The following is a 27324-nucleotide window of genomic DNA, read 5'->3' as shown; positions in this document are numbered from 1 at the left end:
GGATGCTCCACTTCCAATCCAGCTCTCTGCTATGGCCTGGGAAAACAGCAGAGGATGGCTCAAGTCCCTGGCTCTCCTGCAGAGGAGACCTGGAAGAAGATCCTGGCTTTGGATTGGCATAGTTCTGGCCACTGCAGCCAACTGGGGAGTGAACCAGTGGAAGGAAGACCTCTCTCTCTCTGCCTCTCCTTCTCTCTCTGTGTAACTCTGACTTTCAAATAAATAAATAAATCTTAAAAACAAAAAAAACTGTCATGATCAAGTTGTGGCTTTGGGGAGCTTCCCTATTGGTAGGAAGGGCTTGGATGGACCATCAATACTCCCTCATCCCATCCCTCTTAGGAAATCATCAGCATGGGAGACTCTCTACCCAGCTTCATGCCCAAACTGCCCACTGGACATCTCTTGTGTGTTGTCTCAGGCACAGCCAACCCAGCAGATCCTGACTTCCCCCTGCCTTTCTTGAAATGATTCTCTCCCTGTGTTTTCTGCATTTCAGTGGATGTTGTCACCATGCATGGAATTGTCTAAGCCCCACACCTGGGAGTCAACCTTGCCTTGCCCCCTCCTAGTTCCTGCATCCAGCCTGACAATTCTGTGCATTCTGTCTTTTGGACTCTCAGATGTACCAGCTGCCTTCACCTTCCTTCAGGTGGCATCTGGTCTGGGCTACCACTGTTTGTTCTTGGCTTATTCTGAGAGCCTGTGCCTGGTCTTCTTAACTGAATTGCAATGCTCTGTAATTCATTCTGCATCCTGTAGCCATAGTGAATATTTCAAAATGCAAAACCACAAACAGGTGTCTCCTTCTCTAGAAAATTTTCAGTATCCCTCATGGTTTCCTAATAAGGTCCAAAGTCTAGGCCACGACCCACAGAGCCTGCATGTGCTGGGCCTGCTCTCTCTTTGGACTCCTGCCACTGGTCATGGGCACCAGCTACTCTTAAGTTCTTGAAGTCCTGTGAATACTACTTGTTTTCTGTCTTTGACACATATTATTCCATCTGCACAGAAGCTTCCTCTCACCTCCACTCTTGCAGGGGTTTTGCTAAGTTGTTATTGTTCGTGCAAATCCAAACTGCCCACAGAAACCCTTCTCTGCCCTCTTTCTGCTTAACAAATCATAAAACAGATAGTATTTGGTCTCACCTGAATATTACTCATTAGAGAGGAGGAGGGGTAGAGGAACAGAGTTTTACTTTAAAGTTGATTCAATAATTAACCTAAGGCCAGAGCTTCCGTTTCTATTATTATTTGTCCTAGGTTAGGGGCAGTGACTTTAGGTAGCCTTTTCCCAAGCATTTTCTTCCCTAGAATTTCATGATTGGGAAACTCCATGTGTGATGTGCCCACAACAGTGGAGAGGAGGTGCCCTTTCAGCTCAGGTCACACTGCTAGAACATTCTATCTTCCCCTGCTACTGTCAGGGACACAACGGCTGGTCCTTTGTGTGGCCCTTACCTATGTGTCTCCCATACCCCCTTAGGAGGGGCTTAGGTAGGACCCAGAGGTGGCTTCCTGGTTGTTCTGAGTCTCTGTCGGCAAACATTCCAGGTTTCCAGCCCTTGGCCCTCAGCAGTCTGAACCCAAGGGAGCAGGTGGGAGACACAGGGCGGAGACCGCATTTCTCCTTGGAGCTCCTTTCCCATAACACCCTCACCACATCTCCAGGGCCCAGCCTCTTAAGTTGGGACTTCTTCCCTACCATGAAGGGAGGTAGGAGCGTAAGGCAAGTGAGTGGCTATGCTTTGCCATCTTGGGGAGGCCCGTGGTCCCACTGGTGAAGAAGATGGCCATGGGGTCCTCGGTCTTGGATTTAATACAGGTGTGTTCTGGGGATGCTGACCTGCAAAGGGATTCGAGACAAAAGGAGACAAAGTCAAGTCTGCTGCTTTTTTGTCCCCTGAGGAAGCAAAAGAAACAGCATGAGGTGTGCAGTCAGGAAACAGGGGTTTGTAGCCTTGGAGGGAAACCTGGCTCTCCCAGTGCTGGGCACCAAGCTGACTTTATGGGGCATTTGGAAAAGGGACTGGGATGGTTTTTTATTTGAAAAATGGGAAAATACAATGGATTTTTAAAACAAGAGATGAATCCTGAAGGACCCAGTAGAGTTGCCGATTTTGCTAAGAGATGGTGTTATACTGAGTCTGGGCAATTTGAGGGACTTTTCAAGAGTATTCTTGATGGTGAGCTGTTTTCATTTAATTCCATGACTTCAGAATCCATGACTTCAGACTTCATTGTCATTCACCTCTTGGGGTTGGGGAAAAAGCTTTATAACGGGGGTGTTCTCTGTGGCAAACCAACGCAGCACAGTCTGTGGATGGGATGTGAGATGAGCCCCGATGCCTACAGAATCCAAGTCTGGGAGCTGCAAGTGGCCTTTCATGCCTCCCACATTTCCCTGATGTGCCTGGAAGGAGTTCCCACAGGCAGCAGCCCCTAGCAGAGCGGTAGGGTTTGCTCTCAAGGCCGCCTGCCAGCCTTAGCCAGCAAGTGAGCTTTTCTAGGAGTCTTCAGTTTCATCTGTCCCTTTTCAATTTTCAGTCAACTCTCTCATCTATTTAATTGTTATGTAAATTCCAGACTTTAAATTGCCCATCTACAAGGAAAGTGCCATACAACCCCTCCTGACTACATACCTCTCCCTGCATGGTCACAGGGGAGAGGAACATGGATGGTCACCTTCCTCATTTTATAGACGAAGCAACTGAGACCAAGAGGGGTGGGGAACCAGCCAGGGGTCACGGCCAGGGAAGTTTCTGGCCTCTGACCTGGTGAGCTCCCTACTTCTAGCCTTTTTTTTACCTGGACCTTAGAAATGGGTGGTCTTCTCCCACCCACTCTGTTATTTAGAGACTGCATTTGTCAGACCAGACACTCACTGTATCAGTGAGTGGAAGTCCAGCCACCCGTCTCGGCTGTGATCGGACACCAGGAGCTTGGCTTTCAGAGCAGGACACTCGGAAGCCACGGAGTCCACCTCTGGAGCAAGGGTATCTGTGGTCACGACAGCCTTGGCTTTCGACGCTTGTAGCCGGTAGAGGATGTCCTTGGCCTTCAGCTGGGTTGTCCCGGGCATGAAGACAATCCCTGAGGATGAGAAGGGAGCTGGGTGTTTTGGTTTCTCTGTCATGACCACGGGCTTCAAAGCTGCTTCTCTGTGGCGAAACCCTCAGGAGGCAGCTGGGCCCTGATGCATACAACTCTGCCCTGGGCCTGGGAATATACATGTGTATTGGACAGCATCCCCGACATCAGGACTGGCTATGTGCCTGACTGCATTTTACCCCTCTTATTCCCTTCTCTGTCCATCCCTTGATGTCATCTTCAGTCTTCCCTCTTCCCTTCCTTCCAAATTTAATCACCTTCCTTACCTTCCTTCCATCTCCATAGACAACAGTGAATTCAAGCCTTTGGGTGCCCTCATTAGAGCCTCAGCCCACCAGGAGATGCCCTGCTCTGAAACTTCCTGCCCCCCATGCTTTGTTTTATCACCTGCTCGAGGGCTCTAAAGCACTGATATTCTCCCTCCCCAGTTTGTCTCTGCACTGACGCCTGTGCCCTCTCTCCAGGGAAACAACACACTGTTCTCCTGACCTTGAGAGTGGCGCCCACTCTTCACTCCTCTCCCACAGCTCTCCATTTCTCTCTCTTTTTAAAGACTTATTTATTTATTTATTTGAAAGTCAGAGTTACACAGAGAGAGGAGAGGCAGAGAGAGAGAGAGAGAGAGAGAGAGAGAGAGAGAGGTCTTCCATCCACTGTTTCACTCCCCAGTTGGCTGTAACGGCTGGAGCTGTTCTGATCTGAAGCCAGGAGCCAGGAACTTCTTCCAAGTCTCCCATGCCGGTACAGGGTCCCAAGGACTTGGGCCATCTTCTACTGCTTTCCCAGGCCATAGCAAAGAGCTGGATCAGAAGTGGAGCAGCCGGGTCTCGAACCGGCACCCATATGGGATGCTGGCGCTTCAGGCTAGGGCATTAACCCACTGCACCACAGCACCAGCTCCTATTCCCTCTCTTTTTAAAGAATTATTTATTTATTTATTTGAGAGGCAGAGTTACAGACAGAAAGGTCTTCCATCCACTGGTTTACTTCTCTAAATGGCTGCAATAGCTGGAGCTGGGCCGATCCAAAGCCAGGAGTCAGGAGCTTCCTCTAGGTCTCTCATATGGATGCAGGGGCCCCACCACTTAGCCATCTTCCTCTACTTTCCCAGACCATAGCAGAAAGCTGAATCAGAAGAGAAGCAGCCAAGACTTGAACTAGCACCATATGGGATGCAGGTGATGGCTTTACCCACCGTGCCACAGTGCCGGCCCCTCGATGCTCTCTTCCCAAGTGTCCATTTTTCACAGGGGCTGCTCCTGACTCATGAGCTCTGCACCTATGTGGGATGCCCCTCCTTTGCTTCTCATCCTCTCTCCTTGTGCTTATCTCAGAGGGCTGGGCCCAGGTCTTGGGTGTCTGTGGACCATCTCCTAGCTCTACAGAGGACATGGCTTTTCTTCCCTGTACTCTTCTTGCCATTGTTCATCCTGGATTCCCCAGGGCCTGGTTGAATTAATCAACTATTTTGTTTGTGAGAGAACAGGAGCAGTACGGAATATATAAGCAAGATCATGATGGTGTTACAGAGCATGCACAATAGAGTAGGGAAGGATTAAGAAAATCCACGAGTCTAAATCACACAGGCAAAAAGATACATGGGGAAGGGGAAAGCGGTCTCTGCATAGAGTTCTGATCATCAATGTGGAGGGAATGACAGAAACAGAAACTTCTTACTTAAAACCCTGAAAGCAATATTCAACTCAGTCAAGGATTATCAATAATACTCAAACCACAGTGTGAGACTGTTGGAAAGGATATCCACCCAGTCTCCCAAGTACGACACCACAGGTGACTCACTGATTACAGAAGCAGAGGTGTATTTACAGAGGAGAAACTGGGTGATGACACAACTCGACTGATGATGGGGGAAGCCAACTTCATGTAAACCTGATGTGATGCACGGAACTGACATGACAATGCCCTATCATACTCCTGTCCAGAGTGTTTAACCTGAATAGGACCAATATGATAAAAAGTCATAAAGATAAATTTTGAGGCACATTTTGCAAAACAGCTAGCTTGGGCCTTTCAAGATGTCATTGTCTGGATAGGCGTTGTAGCGCGGCAGGTTAAGCCACGCTGAGGATTTGTGCTTTCCACACTGGAGTGCCTGAAAGCAGCGCCTGCCTCTGCTCTCCACCCTGCTTCCTGCCAGTGCACACTGGGAAGGCAGCAGGTGCTGACTGACTCCAGTACTTTGACCCCTGCCACCCATGTGGGAGACCTGGGTGGAATGCCTAGCTCCTAGCTTCAGCCTGGCCCAGTCCTCGATATTGCAGGCATTTGGAGAGTGAACCAGTGGATCGAAGATCTCTCTTTCTCCCTTCAAATAAAAAAAAGGAAAAAATGTTATTGCATTTTTTGGAAAAATCCTGAGGAATCATTTGAGATTATAGGGGACTAGAAGACATCAAAACTAAATGGAGTGTAAGCTTCTTGATTGGACTTAAAGAAAACAATTGGCAATTACAGATATTGTCAGGGCAGCTGAGGAATTTTTATATGGATGTGTGTCAGGTAACTATGTTGGACTGATGTTAGTTTTCTTGTGCAATAGCTATTGGGATTATGCAAAGGGACTATCTAGATCTTATGAGATACATGCTCCCGTGTTTAGGGGTGTTTGGTGTAGATGTTACCACGGGAACAAGTAATTCTTAAATGATGGAGGGAGGGAGAGAGGGAGAGAGGGTGAGAGGGAGACAGAGAGGGAGAGAGGGAGAGAGGGAGGCGGAGAGGGAGAGAGAGAAGATGGAAGGGGAGGGAGAAAGACTCAAATATGGAAAAACATTAACAATTGATCTTTGAAAGTAAGAACATCTGAGACAGTATGTGCATGACAGCAAGAGCGAGAATTAGAATGAGAGCAACAGTGAGAGAGAATGTATGACATTGTGCTGGAGAGTGTACGGATGTGAGCGTGAGGGAGAGAATAAGACAGGGTAAGAGGGTTCATGAAGGAGTGTGCATGTGAAGACTGCCGGGGAACAGCAAGTGTCTTCCTGCAGCTGAGCTGTTCATCCCAGAGGGCCTGGCCCTGCAGTCCCAGCACTGGAGCCAAGGTGAGAGCCTCAGAGCTGTGTCTGGGCTGGGCTGGGCTGGGCGCCCAGCACCCAATATCCAGAACCAATGGGCTCTGAGCCGATCATGAGGTCCACTGGGGCTGCCCTGTGTCACTGACCTGTTCGAATGCAGCCTATAGCCACCAGCCACCACTCAGGAATGCGAGGCAGAATCAAGGCCAGAAAATCTCCCCGCTGCAGGCCGCAGCTCTGTGTGAAGACGTTGGCTGTCCGGCGAGTTAAGCTGGCCACCTCTGAGAAGCTCCACTTCACTTCATCTCCTTCACTATTCACCCACCACAGGGCTGGGTTTGGACCTCTCCTGCCCTCCTGGTCAAGATAATACACTGTGTGTTACTCCACGCTTCAGAGGGAAGGGATGCCTCCTGGGCCAGCTCACTGCCAGAGCTGAGATCCCATTTCAAAGCATTCACAGAGCAAGAGAAGCTGGGAGCGGGGTGGGGCCGGCTGGCTTTGCTTAGCCTGCTGTAGCCACTCAGCTTCAAGCCACCTAAGATTAGGAATGGCCTCTTGTATTCCATGTGTCTGTGTCCCACAGGGACAGTGGGTTCTGCTCTGTGTCTCAGTTTTCTCATGTGTGAAATAGGAATAATGATACTGCCTAGCAGGTAGCAAAGTTGAAATGAGTTATTTATTGAGTAAAGCACACTTAACAGTGCCTGGCAGAAACTAGGTGCTCAATAAAGCTGTAACTATTTGGGGGACATTTGAAAGAACTCAAGGTAATTCTAGAGGTTGGGACAGGAAGATAGCAGACTTGGAAGCCCCAGGTTCCTTTCCCCACTAGAAACACTAAGTAAGCAACAATGGACTAAAGTAGCTTCGTGGAAGCTCCAGAAAGCAACCAGGAATATGTAGCAATGAAGCAAATGCCTACAAGAAAACGTCATGTGCAAAACTCTAGGAAAATCATGAATTTTCCTTGTTTCCTTGCTTTTTCCTCAGCCCATCCCTGATGTGGTGCATCTAATTCCCAGCTCATCATTTTCAACAGAAGAAAAAGAATGGAACATGTTTGTGTGTTCTAGCTTGTCCAGGGGCTGCTGGAGGAACCAGCTTCTGTCTTGCCTGACCTGGGGGTTAGATGTGAGCAGTGGCACGGTGTGCGTATCACATCAGAGGTCTCTGACAGCAGCAGGAGGTGCCACGGTGAAAACTGCACATGTGTGTGTGCTGGGGAGGGGGGTGGGAAAACACCACCGACACCAGAACACCTAAGGCTCTGGGAAGAACAGTGAGACTTTTAGGGAAGCAGCCACACAAATCGGAAGACTGGGGAAGAAGAAACACACAGGTTCAGGGGAGACAAGTGCTAGAAAAGGCCTGAGAAGACCTTAAACCTTAGCACTGGGCAGGTGGGTGAGTGAGGCTCCTCCCCTGCACGGAGCCACTCTTCAAGACCAGGAAATGCTGCCATGAAAAGGCACGAGCAACTAGTAGACTAAGCAACACAGGTGAATCTCAAAAACGTGCAGAGGAAAGAAAGACACAGAACGGTGCCTTCCACAAGATTCCATTTCTAGGTAACCCTTGAGCAGAGAAATCTAATCCCTGGTGACAGCAAGCCAGCAGGCCAGGGCTTCTTGGAGCCCAAGGTGGGAGTGTGTGGGGATTGTTTGGGAAAGGCCAAAGGAAACTTTGGGTGACAGAAGTTCTAAGACTCATTAAACCTTACACCTGAAAAGTGTACATTTTATTCTAGGTGAGTTATCTCTCAATATAATTGATTTAAATAAATAAAAACTACATACCTACTTCCTGCTCATCTCTAAATAAAATGCATTCCTTCTTTTTTGACAGGCAGAGTTAATGAGAGAGAGACAGAGAGAAAGGTCTTCCTTCCGTTGGTTCACCCCTGAAATAGCCACTATGGCCGGTGCGCTGCACAGATCCGAAGCCAGGTGCTTCCTCCTGGTCTCCCATGTGGGTGCAGGGCCCAAGCATTTGGGCCATCCTTCACTGCCTTCCTGGGCCACAGCAGAGAGTTGGACTGGAAAAGGAGCAACCGAGACAGAACCTGGTGCCCCAACCAGGACTAGAACCCGGGGTGCCGGCACCGCAGGCGTAGGATTAGCCTAATCAGAAAAGGCAACACTGTTTTTTGAAAATATTAATAAAACTGATAAGCCATTAGCAAGACTTATCAAGAAAAAATTAAATCCATAATATCAAGAGTGAAAAAGTGTATGCTATTATAGTTAATACAGACATCAAAAAAGCAATGAGGCAATTATGAATACCCTTATGCAATAAAATTGATTATTTAGGTGAAATGAAAAATTGCTCAATTTGTCAAAGTTGATGGAATAGAAATATTAATAACCTGTTGTTAAAAGTCTGCCTACAGTTAAAACCCTGTATTTTAGCTCTAAGATTTTTGGTAAGCCTATTACATGTTAAGAATTTGACTTGAATCACTCCTGGACATTTCGGCTAAGATCAGGTATAAAGAATTTGATTTGAAAGACTTATACTACTTTTTTATTTAGAAAATACTCTCAAAAAAATAGTGATGACTGGGGATGACACTGTGGTAGAGCAGGTTAAAGCCCTAGCCTGCAGAGCCAGCATCCCAGCCGGTTTGGATCCCAGCTACTCAACTTCCAATCCAGCTCTTTGCTGCGGCCTGGGAAAGCAGAAGATGACCCAAGTCCTTGGGCCCTTGCACCTGCATGGGAGACCTGGAGGAAGCTACCAGTTCCTGGCTTTGGATCAAATCAGCTCTGGCCATTGCAGTCATTTAGGGAGTGAACCAGCGGATGGAAGACCTCTCTCTGGCTTTACTTCTCTCTGTAACTCTGCTTTTCAAATAAAATAAAATAAAAATCTTTTAAAAATGGTGATGACCTTTAAATTCTTTCTGGAAGCACTTAGAAAAATATCTGGCACATAGGAATTATTTAGTAAATACTTGTTGAATTAGTGATTCAGCAAAAAAAAAAAAAAATGAGGAACGATAAAGATCTTCAGGATTAAATTAAACCTAAATGTCAGGCTTTAGTTTCTTTGGACAAAGACAATGATAGCTTTTTAAAAATTCGACAGTGATAAAACGTTTCTAGATGTCAATGATAGCTTAGCAAGAAAATAGTTAAATATATTTTTAAAAGATATATGCACATGATTTCTTTAGTAGATTGTCACTGATAAGGAATGGGTGTGCTCCTTACAGGCTTGCCGAATGATCATACACTTGGATAGCTTGGCATGTCAACTTATGAGACAAGATCAAGGAGCACCCGTTTCCATAGGTGGGCTAATTGCTTGATTCCTGACTATAAACACATTTACCAAGGGAGAAAATCCTCTGGGTCTGAAAGTAAATGCTTTTTATATTATGTTAAATTGGCAAATTATATGGTTAGGTTATAAATATTTAGATAAACTGAGATACTCATGTTTTAAAACTTGAGATCATAAACTCAGTGCCCACAGGGGCCAAGGGAGTAACATACATGGGAGCAACCTGCCAGACTCCACACAAGAGGCTAGCAACCACTCAGCTCTACCCGTCATGGTCATGCAGCAATGATGGTCCCATCACGAGATGGGGTTTTGCAAAAGCAGCCAGAACTACAAAAGCCTCTGCATTAGACCTGCCTGTGCCAAAGCTTCCACTATTCCTGTGTGTATATTTAGAGAAACCTATGGAAATTCTTGGGAATTACTTGTTATAGCCTTTTGCTAAAATACAACCAACCACGCCATGGCCAGGAGCCAGTGTTGTTTATCTTGTGCATTAGTGTTGCTGTCCAGGGTCCTGCATTCATTTAGATTTAGTTAAGGAGTAGTTAATGCAGCAGTTATGTTCAGCAATCCAGGGATGCAACAGTGAACAAAGCAGTAAAAAATCCACAACCTCACAAAACTTAAACTTCCACGCATCAGAATTCAGAAGAAGGGACTCTTCGAAATACTATGGGATGCCAGGACAGACAAAAGTATCGTGGTTTTAAAGGAAACTTAAGAAGTTTTCTTCAAAAGATATTAACTAGATTTCTGGCCTGGCAATGAGGAAAATCAATTTACACTCTGAAGGTAGAGATGCCTTGGCATCATCAGACCTTGTAGCTTGTGGAATCAGACACCTTTTATCCAAACTCTGCTCTCTAGTTAATACATGTATCATCGAGTAGGTTGCTTAAGTCCTTGAAACCACTTTATCAAGAAAATGGGGACAATTACAGTGCTCTTTGAATCACAGGAGTAAACACAAAATGATTTGACACAGTTACAAAAATCGCTTTCCATCACTGAAGGGTTTATTACTCTTGAGGTTACTAAGGGAATTCAGGGAAAAGACAAAGAAGAGAATGGGGAAGAAGACACCATGTAATATATATATATGCCTTATATAAAAGTAACACATGAATGGAATTCAAGGGAAACAAAATTTAAATCAACTCTCTAACTCCCATCTCGGGTGTGAATTCTGTCTCTGTGCCAAGATGGTGCTGGGTGCCAGCTGGAAGCCCTACCATTATCTATCCTAAGTCCTCATGTCACCACTGCTTCTCTCATGGTCTGTGTCTTGGGAAAATACAAGACAAGCAGGAACAGATCAACTCAGCAGGCCTCAGGGGTGGGTTCTCTGGACCTACCCCAAAGTCACACTCAAGTAGGTAGTTGATAGGTAGCACTCCTGTTAGACTGGCCAGGCTCAGAGGAAAATGGATGACCTGACATACAAATACATCAGAGGCTCATAAGCATATTCAGGTAATCTACCCTCCTCTGGATGTAGCTTAAAGCAATGAAGTGAATTTCAGTTAGACTCACTGTCCCATTAGCTGAAAGTGAGAACTCTGACCAACATGAATTTGCTAATTTGTGATGAGAACTGGAGCACTGATTGTATATCAGATACTTTACCCTTACTGTTTTCAAAGATAAGTTTACCCCCATTTCACAGATGAAACCACTGAGGCTCAGAGGAGTGAGAAAATAAATACTGGACTGAGAACTGAACCCTGAAATATGAGTTTCTTTCATGACACTGATACACAGAGGCAGAAGAGAAGTCCAGTGTGGCCACCCCTGCTTCTGTCCCCATCACGATGCCCCCTTACCTGCTCCATTTGAGCCCAGTAGTCCATCACATAGCTCGCAAAGTTAAATTCCTCAGGTTTATCAAAGTCATTCCATCTTGGGGCTCCAGCTCCTGATACAGACTGGCAGCGCAGTGGCCAAGGGGCAGCTTGGATGCCATGGAAGGATTTTCGGATTCCTCGGAGAGCCCGGAACCTCATCAGCCACTGCATGGTGGGGTCGCCCTCAGGAACTGGACTCAGAATTCTCACGTTACCTCCTGCCTCGGAAAGAGATGGTTCACAGGTTGGTTGTGCACAGGAAGCTTCTCCACAAAAGTGCTGCACTTTCCTAGTTGGCTGCAAGAGTTATGGCTTTGTTTCAGCTCAGTTCAACCTGGAAGATGCAACTTACTGGAGCTATCCTTCCAGTGGGGGAGCCACAAGGAAGAATGTACTGGAGAGGGCGTGTAGCTACTACAAAAGGTTGGAACACATTCCTGGGGGCCATTCTTCAGCCTCCTGGGATTTAAGCCCAAAGTGGCAGCCATGTGACCATTCCTTTTGTGCTAGAAACTCACCATTTAGCAATTTTGATATCCTTACCCTGGACATCTCTCTTCCTGCTAAACCCAATCATGTGGTTTCCATGGAGACTGTCTTCTTAGTTAATTTAAAAATTTATTTGTAAGGGAGAGAGCACGAGCATGTAAGAGATCTCTCAGCTGTTGGCTCATTCCCTAAATGCCTGCTATGGCTGGTGCTGGGTCAGGGCTAGAGCCAGGAACTGGGAACTCAATCTAATCCTCCCAGGTAGGAGAGAATTACTTGAGCCATGGCCACTGCCTCTCAGGAAGTGTATTAGCAGGAAGTTGGAGTTACAGGCAAGAGCTGGCTATAGAACCCAGGTACTCTGACATATTATGTCAAATGCCCCTCCCAAAGTTGTCATCTTTAGATGAACCATTACGAGCAGTCACTCCCTATTATTTTTAACTTAAACGGGGCCAGCCATGACTGCTATGTGGATTTTCCTGTGTGTTTGGTGCCAAGGTGTAGGTAAAGTTGTCTCTTTCAGGGAGAAGCCAGGAAGTGCACCTTTAGGCAGCTGTCTGGGGTTTGATTCCTGTCATGTGGAGAGAGCCCTGCCACAGGAGAGAATGAGGCTGAGATGTGGAGATGAGGGACAGCGAGGATCCTGGGGATACTCAAGCCCCTATTCCTACTGCTCCTGAGACCCCTTGCATCTCTGGTCCTCTCTTGCTAATATCCTTTCCTGGATTTTGTAAGCCAACAATTTCTCTTTGCCTGAAATTGGGCTTCTCTTACCTATCACTCTATGTATACTGACAAATACACACCAAAGTCCTCGGGGCAGACACTGCCAACATCACAGCACCTTCCCCGCTGGCACAGATGTGGCCTGCAGATCTCCCTGAGGACAGCATTTCTGCAGTTATTTCCAACCCATCAGAGTTGACACAGGAAGTGAAACCTGACAACTGCCCCAAACATGGGAGCGGAGCCTCGCTTATTAGGGTCCTTTTTTTTTTTTTTTGACAGGCAGAGTGGACAGTGAGAGAGAGAGAGACAGAGAGAAACGTCTTCCTTTTCCATTGCTTCACCCTCCAATGGCCACCGTGGCCGGCGCGCTGTGGCCGGCGCACCGTGCTGATCCGAAGCCAGGAGCCAGGTGCTTCTCCTGGTCTCCCATGGGGTGCAGGGCCCAAGGACTTGGGCCATCCTCCACTGCACTCCCTGGACACAGCAGAGAGCTGGCCTGGAACAGGGGCAACCGGGACAGAATCCGGCGCCCTGACCGGGACTAGAACCCAGTGTGTGGGTGCCGCAAGGTGGAGGATTAGCCTAGTGAGCCACAGTGCCGGCCATTAGCGTCCTTTTTAAAGTTCAGTCATGAAAATTGGCTTAATCTAGAACCTCCATGTCCATGAGGATATTCTTGTTTTTTCACTGTTAGGCAATCCTTTACTTGAGAGATGAGACATCGGGAAATTAGATTTTAGAAACTGGATCAAGGTGCCTGAAGTGATGACAAAAACTGGACTGTAGGCCCCTTGAGAACTGCAAGCCCCAGCTGTTTTAAAGATTTTTAATTTATTTATTCAAAAGGTAGAGTTACACAGAGAGAGAAAGACAATGAGAAAGGTCTTCCAACCACTTGTCCACTCCCCAAATGGCCACAATGGCTGGAGCTGGGCCAATCCAAAGCCAGGAGCCAGGAGCTTATTCCAGGGCCATCTTTCACTGCCTTCCCAGGCCATAGCAGAGAGCTGGATCAGAAGTGGAGCAGCTGGGACTCGAACCAGTGCCCACATGGGATGGCAGTGCTGCAAGTGGAGGCTTAGCCCACTACACCACAGCACTGGCCCTAGCTGTTTTATTTTATCCATGAAACTCTGACTGACTCAAGACAGCCACTTTGCCAACAGCTTTGGGATACTAGCACCTTATCATCACTAACAACTAACTTCTTCTTCTCAGTTTCATCAATAATACAATATTGTTTGACAACAGATCTACAGAACAGACCCATCAAACTGGCAATGACCAGCAAACACTGGCCTTTATTTCCACCTGACCCCAATTGGCTGTGGCTGACAAATGTCTGCTTCATTTAAATAGGATGTTCCCCACTGTGACACAATTCCCACCACTCCATTTTGTCACCTGTGCTTCCTTCCCCACTTGCTGGAACTGACCAGCCCCTGTTGACATGTGAACTTCAAATCCCTGACCTAGGCTAACACTGCAGGAGGGTCAGGGATTTTCTTGAGGTTGTACAGCAAGTTTGATAGCAACACTGGCTCTAGAAATTCACTCCCTCTGCTATTTTTCCCAACTCCTACCTACCTGTCTCCCCAGGTGTGAGCTGATTACAATGAGAATGAGAGATTTGGTTGCTCTGTCTACACAGCTGTCTATGTGATCTTTAGGTCTTCTTCAAATGACGGACTCACTGTTTCCCCCAAAGACGGTACAAACAACCCCTTAATAAATGGCTGAAGACCCAAACAAAAAGGAGCAATGTAATGAGGAAACCCAGGAATCCTTTATGATGGGCCACATCATGTCCCCTGCAACCTGCATATCGTAACCGCTAGTAGTTCACAATGTGACTATCAGGAAGAAAGGATATTTGGAAAAGTAATTCTGTTAAAATGGCAGCAGTATTCACAGTAGCCAAGAAACGGAAGCAATCTAAGTGTCCATGCGCTGGATAAAGACAATGTGGTACCTATGCACAATGGAATACTACTCAGCCACAAAAAGGATGACATCTTGCCATTTGCAAGAACAGATAGAAGGGGAGGTCATTGTTAAGTGAAATTAACCAAGCACAGAGAGACAAGTACCACACGATTTCACTCACAAGTGGAGTCTAACACACAGGAGATCTCATAAGTTAACAACGTAGTTGCCAAAGATTGGAGAGAGAAGGGGTGAAGGATGGGAAAGATTGATAAATGGGTGCCAGGTTATAGCTCAATGTGGGTAAGAGGTTCTGAGAGTCTATTGCGCAGCAGAGTGACTGCAGCAATTGTTAATGCACTCTGTAATTCTCTACTAAACAAAGTCACCAGAAATGGGACTTTGGATGTCCTCATCATAGAGAGATGTTAAATGTTTGAAGAGATAGGGGGTGGCACCGTGGCTCACTTGGTTAATCCTCCACCTGCAGCGCCAACATCCAGTATGGGCGCCGGGTTCTAGTCCTGGTTGCTCCTCTTCCAGTCTAGCTCTCTGCTGTGGTCTGGGAGGGCAGTGGAGGGTGGCCCAAGTGCTTGGGCCCTGCACCTGCATGGGAGACCAGGAGGAAGCACCTGGCTCCTGGCTTCAATTAGGCATAGCTCTGGCCATAGCAGCCATTTGGGGAGTGAACCAACGAAAGGAAGACCTTTCTCTCTGTCTCTCTCTCTCTCTCTCTCACTGTCTAACTGTGTAAATAAATTAAAAAAATGTTTGAAGAGATAAACATATTTACTTTGGCTGGACATTATACAATGTGCACATGTTCTGAAGTATCACATAGTACCCCATAAATAGTACAATTTTAATATGTCTGTTAAGACTTCTTTTTAAAAACAATAGTATGTCTTCCTTATAAGAAGACAATAGGGGCTTGCGCTGTAGTGTAGCAGGTAAAGCTGCTGCCTGCAATGCAGGCATCCCATGTGGGTGCTGGTTTGAGTCCTGGCTGCTCTGCTTCCGATCCAGCTCTCTGCTACGGCCTGGGAAAGCAGTGGAAGATGGCCCAAGTCCTTGGGCCCCTGTACCCACATGGGAGACCTGGAGGAGGCTCCTGGCTCCTAGCTTTGGATCAGCCCAGCTCCGGCCATTGCCGCCAACTGGGGAGTGAACCAGAGGATGGAAGACCTCTCTCTCTCTCTGCCTCTCCTCCTCTCTCTGTGTAACTCTGACTTTCAAGTAAATAAATAAATCTTTTAAAAAAGAAGAGATTAGGACACAGACACACAGAGAGGGAGAATGCCATGTGATTATGAAGACAGCTCTCTGCAAGCCAAGGAGGAAGACCTCAGAATTAACCACCCTCAGTCTCCTAAACTATGAGAAGATAAATTCTTGTTAAGGCTCCTAGTCTGTGGTCATTTGCCAAGACTACCCCAGCAAAATAATATGCCCCCTCTTAGTCAGACAAGGAAGAAATGGGTTAGCATCAACTTCTAAATGTGCTGCTATTCTAATTTAATCTTTGTCACGAGACAGAGCCAAACACAGTGCTCAGCAGAGGAGGGCCATGGAAGCAGAGAGCATGGCCTTAGGAATCGAACAGCTTAAGTTCAAATTCCAGCCCTACCCTCACCAGCTAGGTAACTTTGGGAAATTTACTTAACCTTTCTCTCAAACATGAAAATTTGGCAGCACCTGTTGCACAGAACCTGGCGCAGAGTGAATGCCAACCGCATAAAGCTCTTAGCTGGGCCCTCGTCCAGGTAAGCATGCTGGAAATTGGAGACACTGTTAGTTACCGTCTTTCGGGAAGTTCTCACAGAGTAATGAAGCCTGACAGAGAAAGTGGCCTTTTCACCTTTGGAAGTGGAGTCCAAAGAGAAGGGATGGGGATACATTCTTACACTGGGACACTGCAGGGTCCGGCATTTGCAGTGATTAATACAGATTTATAAGCAGCTGATCTTCACAGTGTTCAGAGGACCAAGCACCAGAGAGATTGTGGATGTCTATACCACTATAGCTACAATGACGTCTGTACTACATCTTTTTTTTTTTTTTTGACAGGCAGAGTTAGAGAGAGAGAGAGACAGAGAGAAAGGTCTTCCTTTTCCATTGGTTCACCCCCCCAAATTGCCACTACGGCCAGTGCGCTGCGCTGATCCGAAGGCAGGAGCCAGGTGCTTCCTCCTGGTCTCCCATGCGGGTGCAGAGCCCAAGGACCTGGGCCATCCTCCACTGCACTCCCGGGCCACAGCAGAGAGCTGGACTGGAAGAGGAGCAACAGGGACAGAATCTGGCATCCCAACCGGGACTAGAACCTGGTGTGCTGGCGACACAGGTGGAGGATTAGCCAAGTAAGCCAACACTATATCTATAACTATATCAGAAGCTACAGTCATATCTTCCACTCTGTATCCATGTGGTATCTATATCTAAACCCTAACTACTCATACAATAAGAACTGAATGAAATGTTAAATTCTTCCCTTCATTTTCTAATTCCAAAAACTGAAAGATGAACATTGCCCATGAAATGTCCGAATTATAGAAATTATAGAAATAGGTTTTTCATATTTTTCTATTTCTTGTGGATGTACCATGAATGGTTTTGATACTATCAGAGACTAATTAGAATGAAAAAGCCCCTACCCTCTCAGAGTGTATAGTCTAAGAACATCCTATGGAACAGCTCTAAGGAACAATCTCTTGAAGTGCCTTAGAGTAGATTCAGAAAGCTGTTTGATGTGTAGCTTGGCTTGCACTACATGTCCAGGTACACAGCACCTTGAATCATTCCAGAAACCAAACTTGGGCTTCACAAGCCCTCGGACTGAAAAAGCCACTTACTGAGACAACATACTTAGTGTCCCAATTATCTTAATTATGTGAAGACAGCAGCACAATTCACAGAGCCACAGTTGTACTTCTGGCCCCAGCAGCTCCAGCTGAGCAGCCCTGGGGAGTGTTCATGTCTCTGAGCTTGGGAGTACAGTGATGATCCCTGCTTCCTGATTCCCCATAAGGACTGGTGGGATAGTGTACATAAATCATTTGGTTGGCACTCAGTCTGGTACACAGTAAGGGCTTAATAAATGTCCAAGTGCCCTGTAACTGCTGGCAACTTCTGAAACCAATCCCCTCACTGTGAGAGAAGAAAAAAACGAAAGGCATTCACTTCACGGGAAGTAAACTGCCTTCCAGTGACGTTTCCGTGCCTTCCTCCCACGTCCCATCACAAGCAAGAAGCCTGACGTTCCATCAGTGCCCATCTGCGTCCCAGCCACAGTGCTATACATACCATATGCATGTTCTCACGTACTCCCCTTGGCCAGCATCACCACCCTCACTTTTCCATGAGGAAAATGAAGTATCAAAGAAGTTAAGCCACCTACCCAAGGTCACCCGGCTTGTAAGCAGCATTGCCAGAACTTGAAATTGGATTTTAAGTTCAGGGCACCATATGTAATTTACAGCTCTGTGGCTTTCTGTCACACACGCACACCCCCACACACCCAGTAAAGAAGCTGTCATTAGCCTTGGTCTTACCTGGTGTCGTTCAGGACACAGGTGGGCTAGGTCTCGGATGTATATATAGAAAAGGAGGCTTTGTCTGCTCCCTCCTGTCTGCCCAGGAGCGTGCAAGCTGCAGAACCTGGCTCCTGGCCATGGCTCAGGGGAACCTTGAGCGGAGAACTTGTCAGGAATTGGATGATTCAGCAGGGGGAGGAGGTGCTGGGGCAGAATGGGGCAGAAAACAATTGTCAGTCTCCGGGAGAGACAAACCACCAGTCTCCAGAAAAACAAACCATTCCTATGAAGTACCCCCAATCCTTACGGGATGGCTGGAGTGAAAGAACACGGTGAAGGGCAGTACTTCCACTTGCTCACTGCAGCCAGTCTGCTCTGCTTTCCCAGCCTTGTGCCCCCAGGTTTTCACTTAAATGACAGCTGAGGGGCAGAGAGGCATAACAGGGAGGGGTGTATACCTTGGAGGAGGGAGGATCTGGGTTTGAACTTCAGGTCGGTTACTTAACACCCGTGTGACCCCAGCTCTACTTTGGTGAAGTGGGAATGTTAATAGTAACACCTGTCTCCCAGGGTTTTTGAGTGTTTCTTAGGTTTAGATGAAATTATTTCTAAATAGCACATGGCTGGGCATAATCAATATTGGCTTTAAATTATTAAATTGGCATTTTAAGAGAAACAATTTAGAATCCCAAAATTTAAAGCCTGGCTCAGCTCCTTTATAAGAAGCCTCTTGGGAAAACCTTTACCCATGTGAAGCCTGGTCTTAATGTAAAATGAAAGAGCAGTGTTGACAAGATTTATTCCATGAGATTCATTTTGTTTTTTTTTTTTTGTTTTTTGTTTTTGTTTTTTTTTTTTTTTTTGACAGGCAGAGTTAGACAGTGAGAGACAGAGAGAAAGATCTTCCTTCTGGTCTCCCATGCAGGTACAGGGCCCAAGGACCTGGGCCATCCTCCACTGCACTCCTGGGCCACAGCAGAGAGCTGGACTGGAAGAGGAGCAACCAACCGGGACTAGAACCTGGTGTGCTGGCACTGTAGGCAGAGGATTAGCCAAATGAGCTGCGGCGCCAGCCATTCCCCGAGATTCTTGAGAGAGCTGTGTGACATGAAGTCTGTAGAACGCGTGAACCAGGCATTTACATGCTGAATTGATGTTACGCTGATTAACCTGGGTGGTCCTGGGTAGTGGCCTGTACTACTGGTTTTGTACTGGAGTCATTCTGGGGGGTGCTTTTTTGGGGGAATGGGTGATCTCCTGTATCATGGCCCAGTGTTCCCCAAACCCTTCCTTCCCAACTGCTACTGGGCTCAGGGGCAAACCTGGCCAGTGAGAGGTGGGTCTTGCCCTTGCTTGCCAGTGCATTGAAGATGAACATTTCAGCTCAGAATGGGCTTCAGTTTCACAGTGAGGAGAGGATGAGAGGGTAGGGCTAGTTGGTTTGCCACTGGAATTGGAAGCAGAGTTAGGACTTACTCCATTATGGGATGTGGGTGTTCCAATCAGTGTCTTTAACTGCTGAGCCAAACACCTGCCCTGAGCTAACATTATTGAGCACTGGAGGAGAGGCAATGTGGCAGATTACTGAGTGAGAAGAAGTGTGACAGTGACGTTAGAGACACAGGCAGGAAACCTGAAGGACCTTTATGTCCATAATAATGAGATTGGTTTCCATTCTAAGTGCAATGGGAAGTCTCAAGAGGATTTTAAGAGGAAAGAGACATGTTCCAATTAAGTAACTACTTTGATTATATAATTTTGAAATAAAATATTACAGGAAAGTAAATAAGTAAAATATTCAAAACAGAAGCATTTAGATTTGCATTTTAGGAGGCTTCCTTTGATAGTTCTAAGGAGAAGGGATTTTAGAGGTGGCAAGAATGAACCTGGGGCTGGCAGTTAGGAGGCTATGGTAACAGTCTAAGCATACAATGGTGTTGGCTCAGACGGGGGTGATACCCTGGGGATGGTAAGTGGATCACTGTAGGATGGGCTCTTGGGCTATCATAGGGAGAACCTGCTAATGGTTTAGATGGAGGAAAGCAGACAGACAAGAATTAGGCATGAATCTCAGCCTTTTGGCTTCTGCAATGGTGCATACAGTTTATCATGCTTTACGTATGAAGAAACAGAAATCTTCACTGAAATAGCTCAGTTAGGATAGCGTTAGACTGAAGAAACAGGTTATATAACATATCCAAAGGTGCTGAGGCCAAAGAAGGCAGCGATGCTACTCAAATCCTGGTTTTATTTAGGCTGGCTCTCTGTGCTCAAGTCCCTTCCACCTCTATCCTACCTGAGTTGCCTCTCCATCTCTGAGCCTGGCTTCTCCCATGGAAAGAATGGATATAGGTTGGTCAGCTGAGGTAATTTTGGTTCTGCAGAACTGGACAGTGGTGGGGAAGAACACACTACCTTTCTGTCACCTGGTCAACCTTATTTTCCAGCCCTAGGAGAAAAAATATTTGGCATATGACAAACCTATAGTACCTTCATTCATTTATTCGATGTATGTCTAGTAAACATCTTCTAGGTACAGATATAGTTTTGAACTCAGTCTGTAACTGAGAACAGTATAAAGTCTCAGTGTGGTTTCATCTCAGCTTGGCCAAGCCCTAAGTGTTTATCCACGACTTTCCCATTCATCTCAGACCCAGTACTGCATGAACTTTGTCCTGCGGGTGGAACTACTCAGAATAGCTTGGGGAACACTTTATTGAATAAGTGCTTTTCAAATGGCAGCTCGTATTACTTCTTAAAAGAGCTTTCAGGGTCATGGGGGCAGGACTGGGCTACTTGTTTGACCAGTTACTAGGCCACCCAAATCTTGACAGATTATTGCAATGCTCTGCTTCTGTTTCCCCATCTGAAAGTGAGAAAAACATGCTGGCCTCATAGGACTGTTGTGGTTGATCATAGAGATAATACATGTAGGCTGCTGAGAACAGGGTAGGTGCACTGTGAAGACTATTATCATTTCTTAGGAAAGGATAATGGAAAGACAGAAGAAATGGTTACTCTTTTTAAAAAGATTTATTTATTTAAAAGGTAGAGCAAGAGAGAGATCATCTATGCACTAGTTCATTCTCCAAAGACCACAACAGCTAAGTCTTGGCTAGGCCAAAGCTAAGAACCAGGAACTCCCTCTGAGTCCCTCAGATAGCAGGGGCCTAAGCACTTGGGCCATCTTCTGCTGCATTCCCAGCAAGAAGATGAATCAGAAGAGGAGTACCTGAACCAACTGGCACTCCAATGTGGGATGTGGGCATCATAAGTGGTGGCTTAATCCACCACCCATAACATTGGCCCCTGATGACTTCTTCTGTTTTTTAAAATTTATTTATTTGAAAGGCAGAGTTACACACACACACACACACACAGAGAGAGAGAGAGAGAATCTTCCATCCACTGAATCACTCTGCAAATGGCCACAATGGTTGGGGCTGGGCCAGGCCGAAGCCAGGAGCTTCATCACAGTCTCCCACAAGGGTGCAGGGGCCCAACACTTGGCCATCTTTTGCTGTTTTTCTCAGGCACATGAGCAGGGAGATGGATCAGAAGTGGAGCAGCTGAGACATGAACCACTGCCCATATGGGATGTCGGCAAGGCGGGAAGTGGCTTTGCAACATTTTGACAACCCCCATTACTTCTTCAGTGCCTCTTGCATGATAATATTTATAAATATAATCTCATTTATACATTTATTAAGGTCTCAAGATGGGCATTATCTTCCTATTATAGAGATGAAGAAATTAGGACTAAAAAATTGCCATGACTAAGTCATATGGATTCACATTTATTGGATACTTATGATCCAGGCAATGTTCCAATCCTTTCCCACGCATCAAATCATATAACACATGGAAGACACTACTGTTACCACCATTTCCACAATGAGAACATTAATGCCCAAGATTTTTTTAAAAATTTTACTTAATGAATGCATTTTTACATAGATACAACTTTAGGAGTATTGTGGTTCTTTCCCCCATATAACACCCCCCCTCCAGCTCCCATCCCTGCTCCCTCTCCCTCTCCCATCTCCTTCTTCATTATGGTTCATTTTTAGTATGACTTTATATACAGAGGACCAACTCCATGCTTATCATAGACTTCAACAATTTGCACCCCCCCCCCCACAACATATAGAGTACAGTTTGGGGAGAGAATTTGCAGTCGATTCTCATAATTCAATAGGGACAGAGGTCCTACATGGGGAACAAGTGCACAGTGACTACTGTTGTTCCTCTAACAATTAACACTCTTTTTTTATAATGTCAATGATCATCCAAGGCTCTTGCCATGTGCTGCCAAGGCTATGGAAGCCTTTTGTGACCATAGACTCCATCAGTATTTGGACATGGCCATAAGCAAAGTGGATGTTCTCTCCTCCCTTCAGAGTAGAGTGTCTCCTTCTTTGATGACCCTTTCTTTCCTCTGAGGTCTCACAGAGATCTGCCATGTAGGATATGGGTTATTTTTTGTCATAGAGTCTTGGCTTTCCATGCCTGAAATGCTCTTGCAGGCCTTTCAGCCTGACTAGGAGGTCTTAAGGGTTGATTCTTTTTTTTTTTTTTTTTTTGACAGGCAGAGTTAGATAGTGAGAGAAAGACAGAGAGAAAGGTCTTCCTTCCATTGGTTCACCCCCCCAAATGGCCACTATGGCCAGCGTGCTGTGCCGACCCAAAGCCAGGAGCCAAGTGCTTTCCTCCTGGTCTCCCATGTGGGTACAGGGCCCAAGGACTTGGGCCATCCTCCACTGCCTTCCTGGGCCACAGCAGAGAGCTGGACTGGAAAAGGAGTGACAGGGACAGAATCTGGCACCCCAACCAGGACTAGAATCCAGGGTGCGCCGCAGGTGGAGGATTAGCCTAGTGAGCTGCGGCGCTGGCCAAAGGGTTGATTCTGAGGTCAGAGTGTTATTAATCGCAAATGTCATTCTAGAAGTCTGCTATGTGGACTGTTTCCCATGTTGGTTCTTCCTTCCTTTTTAATTTTATTATTTTTACCAGGTACTTGATGTTATTTATATCATCCATTTTAAACTTGGACCAGTCTATCTGTTGCCTTTAATATGATCATTTTAACAGTGAAGATGACATTTATACCACTGATTCTTATGGGTTTGGAGCCCCATGACTAGTTCTTAGGATGCCCAAGATTTTAAGATACTTTTCTAAAGTCACACAGATAAGAAATGACAGAAAGAGCATTTAAACCCATTTGAACCCATGTCTACCTGGCTCTAAATTCTAGTTCTCAATCACCATGTTCAATTATCAACACATTTTGATCATGGGAATAACTTCCAACTGAAAGAATATACATTTCTTTGAAATTCATCTTTGTTTTGATTTCTAGAATCAACATCTTTGGATTTCATCAGGTAAAAAAAGCTCTGAGGCAAAATAAAACTCAGCTTGAAGCTTGATTCTAATCTACAATTCCCTCTTCCAGTCTCATGGGAGCTCCGGAGGCATCTTATCATAAGATAACTTTTTTTTCTGGAGTTCAATATTAAATACTCACAAAGCCTGTGGGTGTGTGGCAGAAGTTAATAAAATAATTGATGAGCAGGAATATAATTACAGAGCTTTTACTTCAAGTAATGGAGGTGCATCATCCACAGGACCAAGCTTCTGACAGATACCAACCACAAACTCCAAATGAAATATTAGAAACCATATCTATCACAATGTCCTAGAGAGCAACCAAGGCAGGTGGAAATGGTAGGGAGTCCACACATGGAGGGATTATATGAGTTTTCCATTTTAAAATAGAAAATCCAAGAAAGAGAGTTGAATTAGGAAAGCTCTAAATTCTATTTATAAATTCTCCCCAAATCTGTAACTAATCCCTGAAATACAAAGATTCCATGCAGCTCTGGGCTACAACAACTGAGCAAAGTCTTCAGTGATTAGACACTGCAGAGTGGAGTTTCTAGTTTGAGTATGGCCAAGCTAACTGCCTACTAAAGCAAATAAGAAAACAATACCTCAGAAAAACAAAGCAAAATCCAGGTTCTTTACAACAAATTAAGACAATGCTCAGCATAAAATCCAGAAAAGAAATGGGAAAATGTGACCCATTTTCAAGAGAAATAGGATATTGATGGGGAAGTAAATAATCCAGATGTTGGAATTTATGGATAAGGATTTAAATAGCTATGCCATAAATACAATGATTATGCTTGAGGAGCAAGAGAAAATATGCTTAAAGTGAATAAATAAAGTCCTGGCAGAGAAATAGAAGTGATTTTTTACTAAGAATGTTTAACTGAAAAATCTATTACCTTAAATTAAAAATTAACGGAGTGGCCTCTACAGAAGATTGGAGAGGTTCAAAGAAACTCAGTGAACTTGAAATCCGGTCAAAAAATGATCAGTCTGAAGAACAGAGAGAAAAATATTGGAAAAGAATGGCTGGTCTCAGAGCTGGTGCTGTGCCACAGATTAATCCTCTGCTCCTGGCGTTAGCATCCCATATGGGCGCCGGTTCGAGTCCTGGCTGCAACTCTTTCAATCCAGCTCTCTGCTATGGCCTGGGAAAGCAGTAGAAGATGCCCCAAGCACCAGGGCCCCTGCACCCACATGGGAGACCTGGAAGAAGCTCCTGGCTCCTGGCTCTGGACTGGCTCAGCTCCAGCCACTGCAGCCATTTGAGGAGTGAACCAGCGGACGGGAGACCTCTCTCTCTCTCCCTCCCCCTCTCAATGTCTAAAACTTTACCTCTCAAATAAATAAATAAAATCTTAAAAAAAAAAAAAAAAGAATGGACGGTCTCTTGGTCAACTGTGGAATAATATACACAAGTGGAGTCCAAAAAGAACACAGAAAGCAAGATTTTGAGAAACAATTGCTGAAAGTTTTCAGATTTTGGTAAAAATACATATTTACAAATTAAAAAAAAAATCAGAAAATCCAAAACAAGAAAAATGCGAAGAAAAAAAAAGGAATCATACTTAAGCATACCTTAATCAAATTTCTTAGAACCAAAAAAATGAAGAGAAAATTGTAAAAGCAGACAGAGCAAAATGATCCAGCACATGGGGACAGAGATTTCAAACAACCACAGAGCTCTCTTCAGAAACAAAGGAAGCTGGGGAATGACCAGGGCAACACTACATTAGGTCATCCTCCGGCTGTAGCCCCCACAGCAGAATTTCTTAGCCATTCGTAGACAAACCAAAGTGCCTTTGTGGGAGACTCAGCATCTGAGTAGGAGTTTGTGAAAGCCCAGGAGAGCCCAAACTCTGGGAGTGTTGTTTAGAGGGTGGACTACACCTGGGTGGCAGACACTTTGCCTATGGTTTCTTTGTTTTGTTTTTTTTTTTCTTAAGATTTATTTATTTATTTGAAAGTCAGAGTTACACAGAGAGGAAAGGTAGAGAGAGAGAGAGAGGGAGAGAGGGAGGGAGGGAGAGAGGAAGGGAGGGAGGGAGGGAGAGAGGAAGGGAGGGAGGGAGGGAGGGAGGGAGGGAGGGAGGGAAGGAGGGAGGTCGGTCGGTCTTCTATCTGCTGATTTACTCCCCAACTGGTTGCAATGGCCAGGGCTGTGCTGATCCAAAGCCAGGAGCCAGGAGCCTCTTCCAGGTCTCCCAAATGGGTACAGGGGCCCAAGGACTTGGGACACCTTCTACTGCTTTCCCAGGCCATAGCAGAGAGCTGGATTGGAAGTGGAGTAGCCAGGACTTGAAACGGCACTCATATGGGATGCCAGCACTGCAGGCAGTGGCTTTACCCGCTATGCCACAACACAGGCCCCTTGCCTATGGTTTCAGCTCCAGAAATGACCCACATCAACCTAAAGCTTGGCTAAAACCCTATCTGGCCTTGGTCAGATGGTCTGCAGGAGTCATCTGTCAAGTGGCCCAGCATGAGTCATGCACACCAATGCATCAGGAGAGGGCTAGCACACTTGATCTTGACCATGGCCCCTGAAACAACCATTTAACTTGTCTGCTCTAACTCAGCTCCAGCCCATTGCAGCTGCAGTGTGAGATCAGTCCTGCTTGCATAGGGACCCAGGTCTACTGAACCCCAGGGGCAGGCTTGCTGATCTACATCCAACACAAGATCCTGAAAGGGACCTGAAAATTGGCTCCAGTCCCTCTACGCTGGAGCCCAAGGGCAGGTCTGCCTTCCCAGGGAACAGCTGGAGATTTGCCCATCTGTGCCACTGGGGAAATCTTGCCAAGTTCAGCTGCACAGTGGATCCCAAAATGACCCCAATGCTTGACTCTACCTCCTCAGAGCTATGATCTGATAGCAATTGTGCCCAGTCAGGACCCATGAAGGGCCACACCAATCTGAGTCCTCAGGGGCAGCTGACAAGTCTTGGTCCCATAGCAGATACTGAAATAGCCCCGAGTCTGAGCTCTGGCTTCTTTCAGCTGCCGATGAGAACCCCCAGGAGACATGTCCGTGTGTGACACTAGAGTCAGGCCTGAAGACTTGAAAGTCTGCTATAAAGCCTGAAGCAGCTTTGCAATGTGGTTTCTGCTCTCTCAGCTTCAGACTGGAGCAGTGCTGCCTGCCCAGGGTGACCCACACCCTGATCCAACAGGAGGTGACCCAGGGACCTGGAGGACATCACACCAAACTGCAAACCAGGTTACAGGCCTGCTGTCTGTATACCCCAAAGTAGACTCTTGTCCCTGCACCAGCCCTTTGGATCACGGTTCTGGAGTCTACCCAGGGATCCTAGCAGAATACTTCAACTGGCCAGTCAGTTCATAAGGACTGGCAGCAGTATTACTCCTTCACATGCACAGATATCATTGCAAGGCTGTAAGAAAAAAAATCAGGCCAACAGGACACCAGGAAAGAAAACTAATAAAGCATTGGAAATCTATGAATTGCCTGGAAGTGAATGAAAAATAATCATCTTAAAGGTGCTCAATGACATTCAAGAAAATCTATATAGGCAACTAAATGAATTAAAAAAAAAAACACTGCATGAAAGCTTTTGCTCTAAGATTAGGAATTAAACAAGGATTCCCCTTTTGACACTGTACTTTTTTTCAACACAATAGAAGTCCTCGCCAGAGCAGTGAGTCAAGAAAAAAAAATAAGAGGCATCCAAATCAGGAATAAGGAAGTAAAATGAGCTGTCTGCTCATGATTTATTTATAAAAAATCCTAAACACTCCACCAAAAGAAAAAAAAAAAACAGAACTAATAAACACATCGAGTAAAGTTGCAGGAATCAAAATCATTACACAAAAATCAGTACTATTTCTTCCATCCAAGTACTAACCACGGCAAGATTAGATAAGATTGGGTGGATTCAGGGTGGTATGGCCATAGACAAGTAATGTTTCTATACACTCACAATTAACTATCTTAAAAAGAAATCAA

At 45.8% G+C, this 27324-nt stretch overlaps 1 protein-coding gene across 3 annotated transcripts in view; it reads right to left on the bottom strand.

Moving 5' to 3' along the window:
* ACSM1 (acyl-CoA synthetase medium chain family member 1) overlaps positions 1–27324 on the bottom strand; it is a 63336-nt gene that overhangs the window by 20815 nt on the left and 15197 nt on the right. Inside the window, exons 1-6 of one of the 3 annotated variants that reach the window (XM_051847829.2) lie at positions 18272–18413; positions 17983–18168; positions 11267–11505; positions 6296–6506; positions 2886–3093; positions 1706–1846 (exon numbers count right to left, since the gene is read on the bottom strand). In XM_051847829.2, the coding sequence (XP_051703789.1) occupies positions 1706–1846; positions 2886–3093; positions 6296–6506; positions 11267–11458 (752 nt within the window). In that variant the 5' untranslated portion in view covers positions 11459–11505; positions 17983–18168; positions 18272–18413. Of the gene's footprint in view, positions 1–1705; positions 1847–2885; positions 3094–6295; positions 6507–11266; positions 11510–17982; positions 18169–18271; positions 18414–27324 lie in introns of those variants that run through there. The other 2 variants (XM_051847828.2, XM_070064788.1) reach the window with 2 other exon arrangements.

The sequence above is a fragment of the Oryctolagus cuniculus genome, chromosome 19 (assembly GCF_964237555.1).
Source record: "Oryctolagus cuniculus chromosome 19, mOryCun1.1, whole genome shotgun sequence".
Taxonomy (NCBI): Eukaryota; Metazoa; Chordata; class Mammalia; order Lagomorpha; family Leporidae; genus Oryctolagus; species Oryctolagus cuniculus.
Note: the sequence above shows the minus strand (reverse complement) of the source record. Positions and strands in the feature narration are given on the sequence as shown.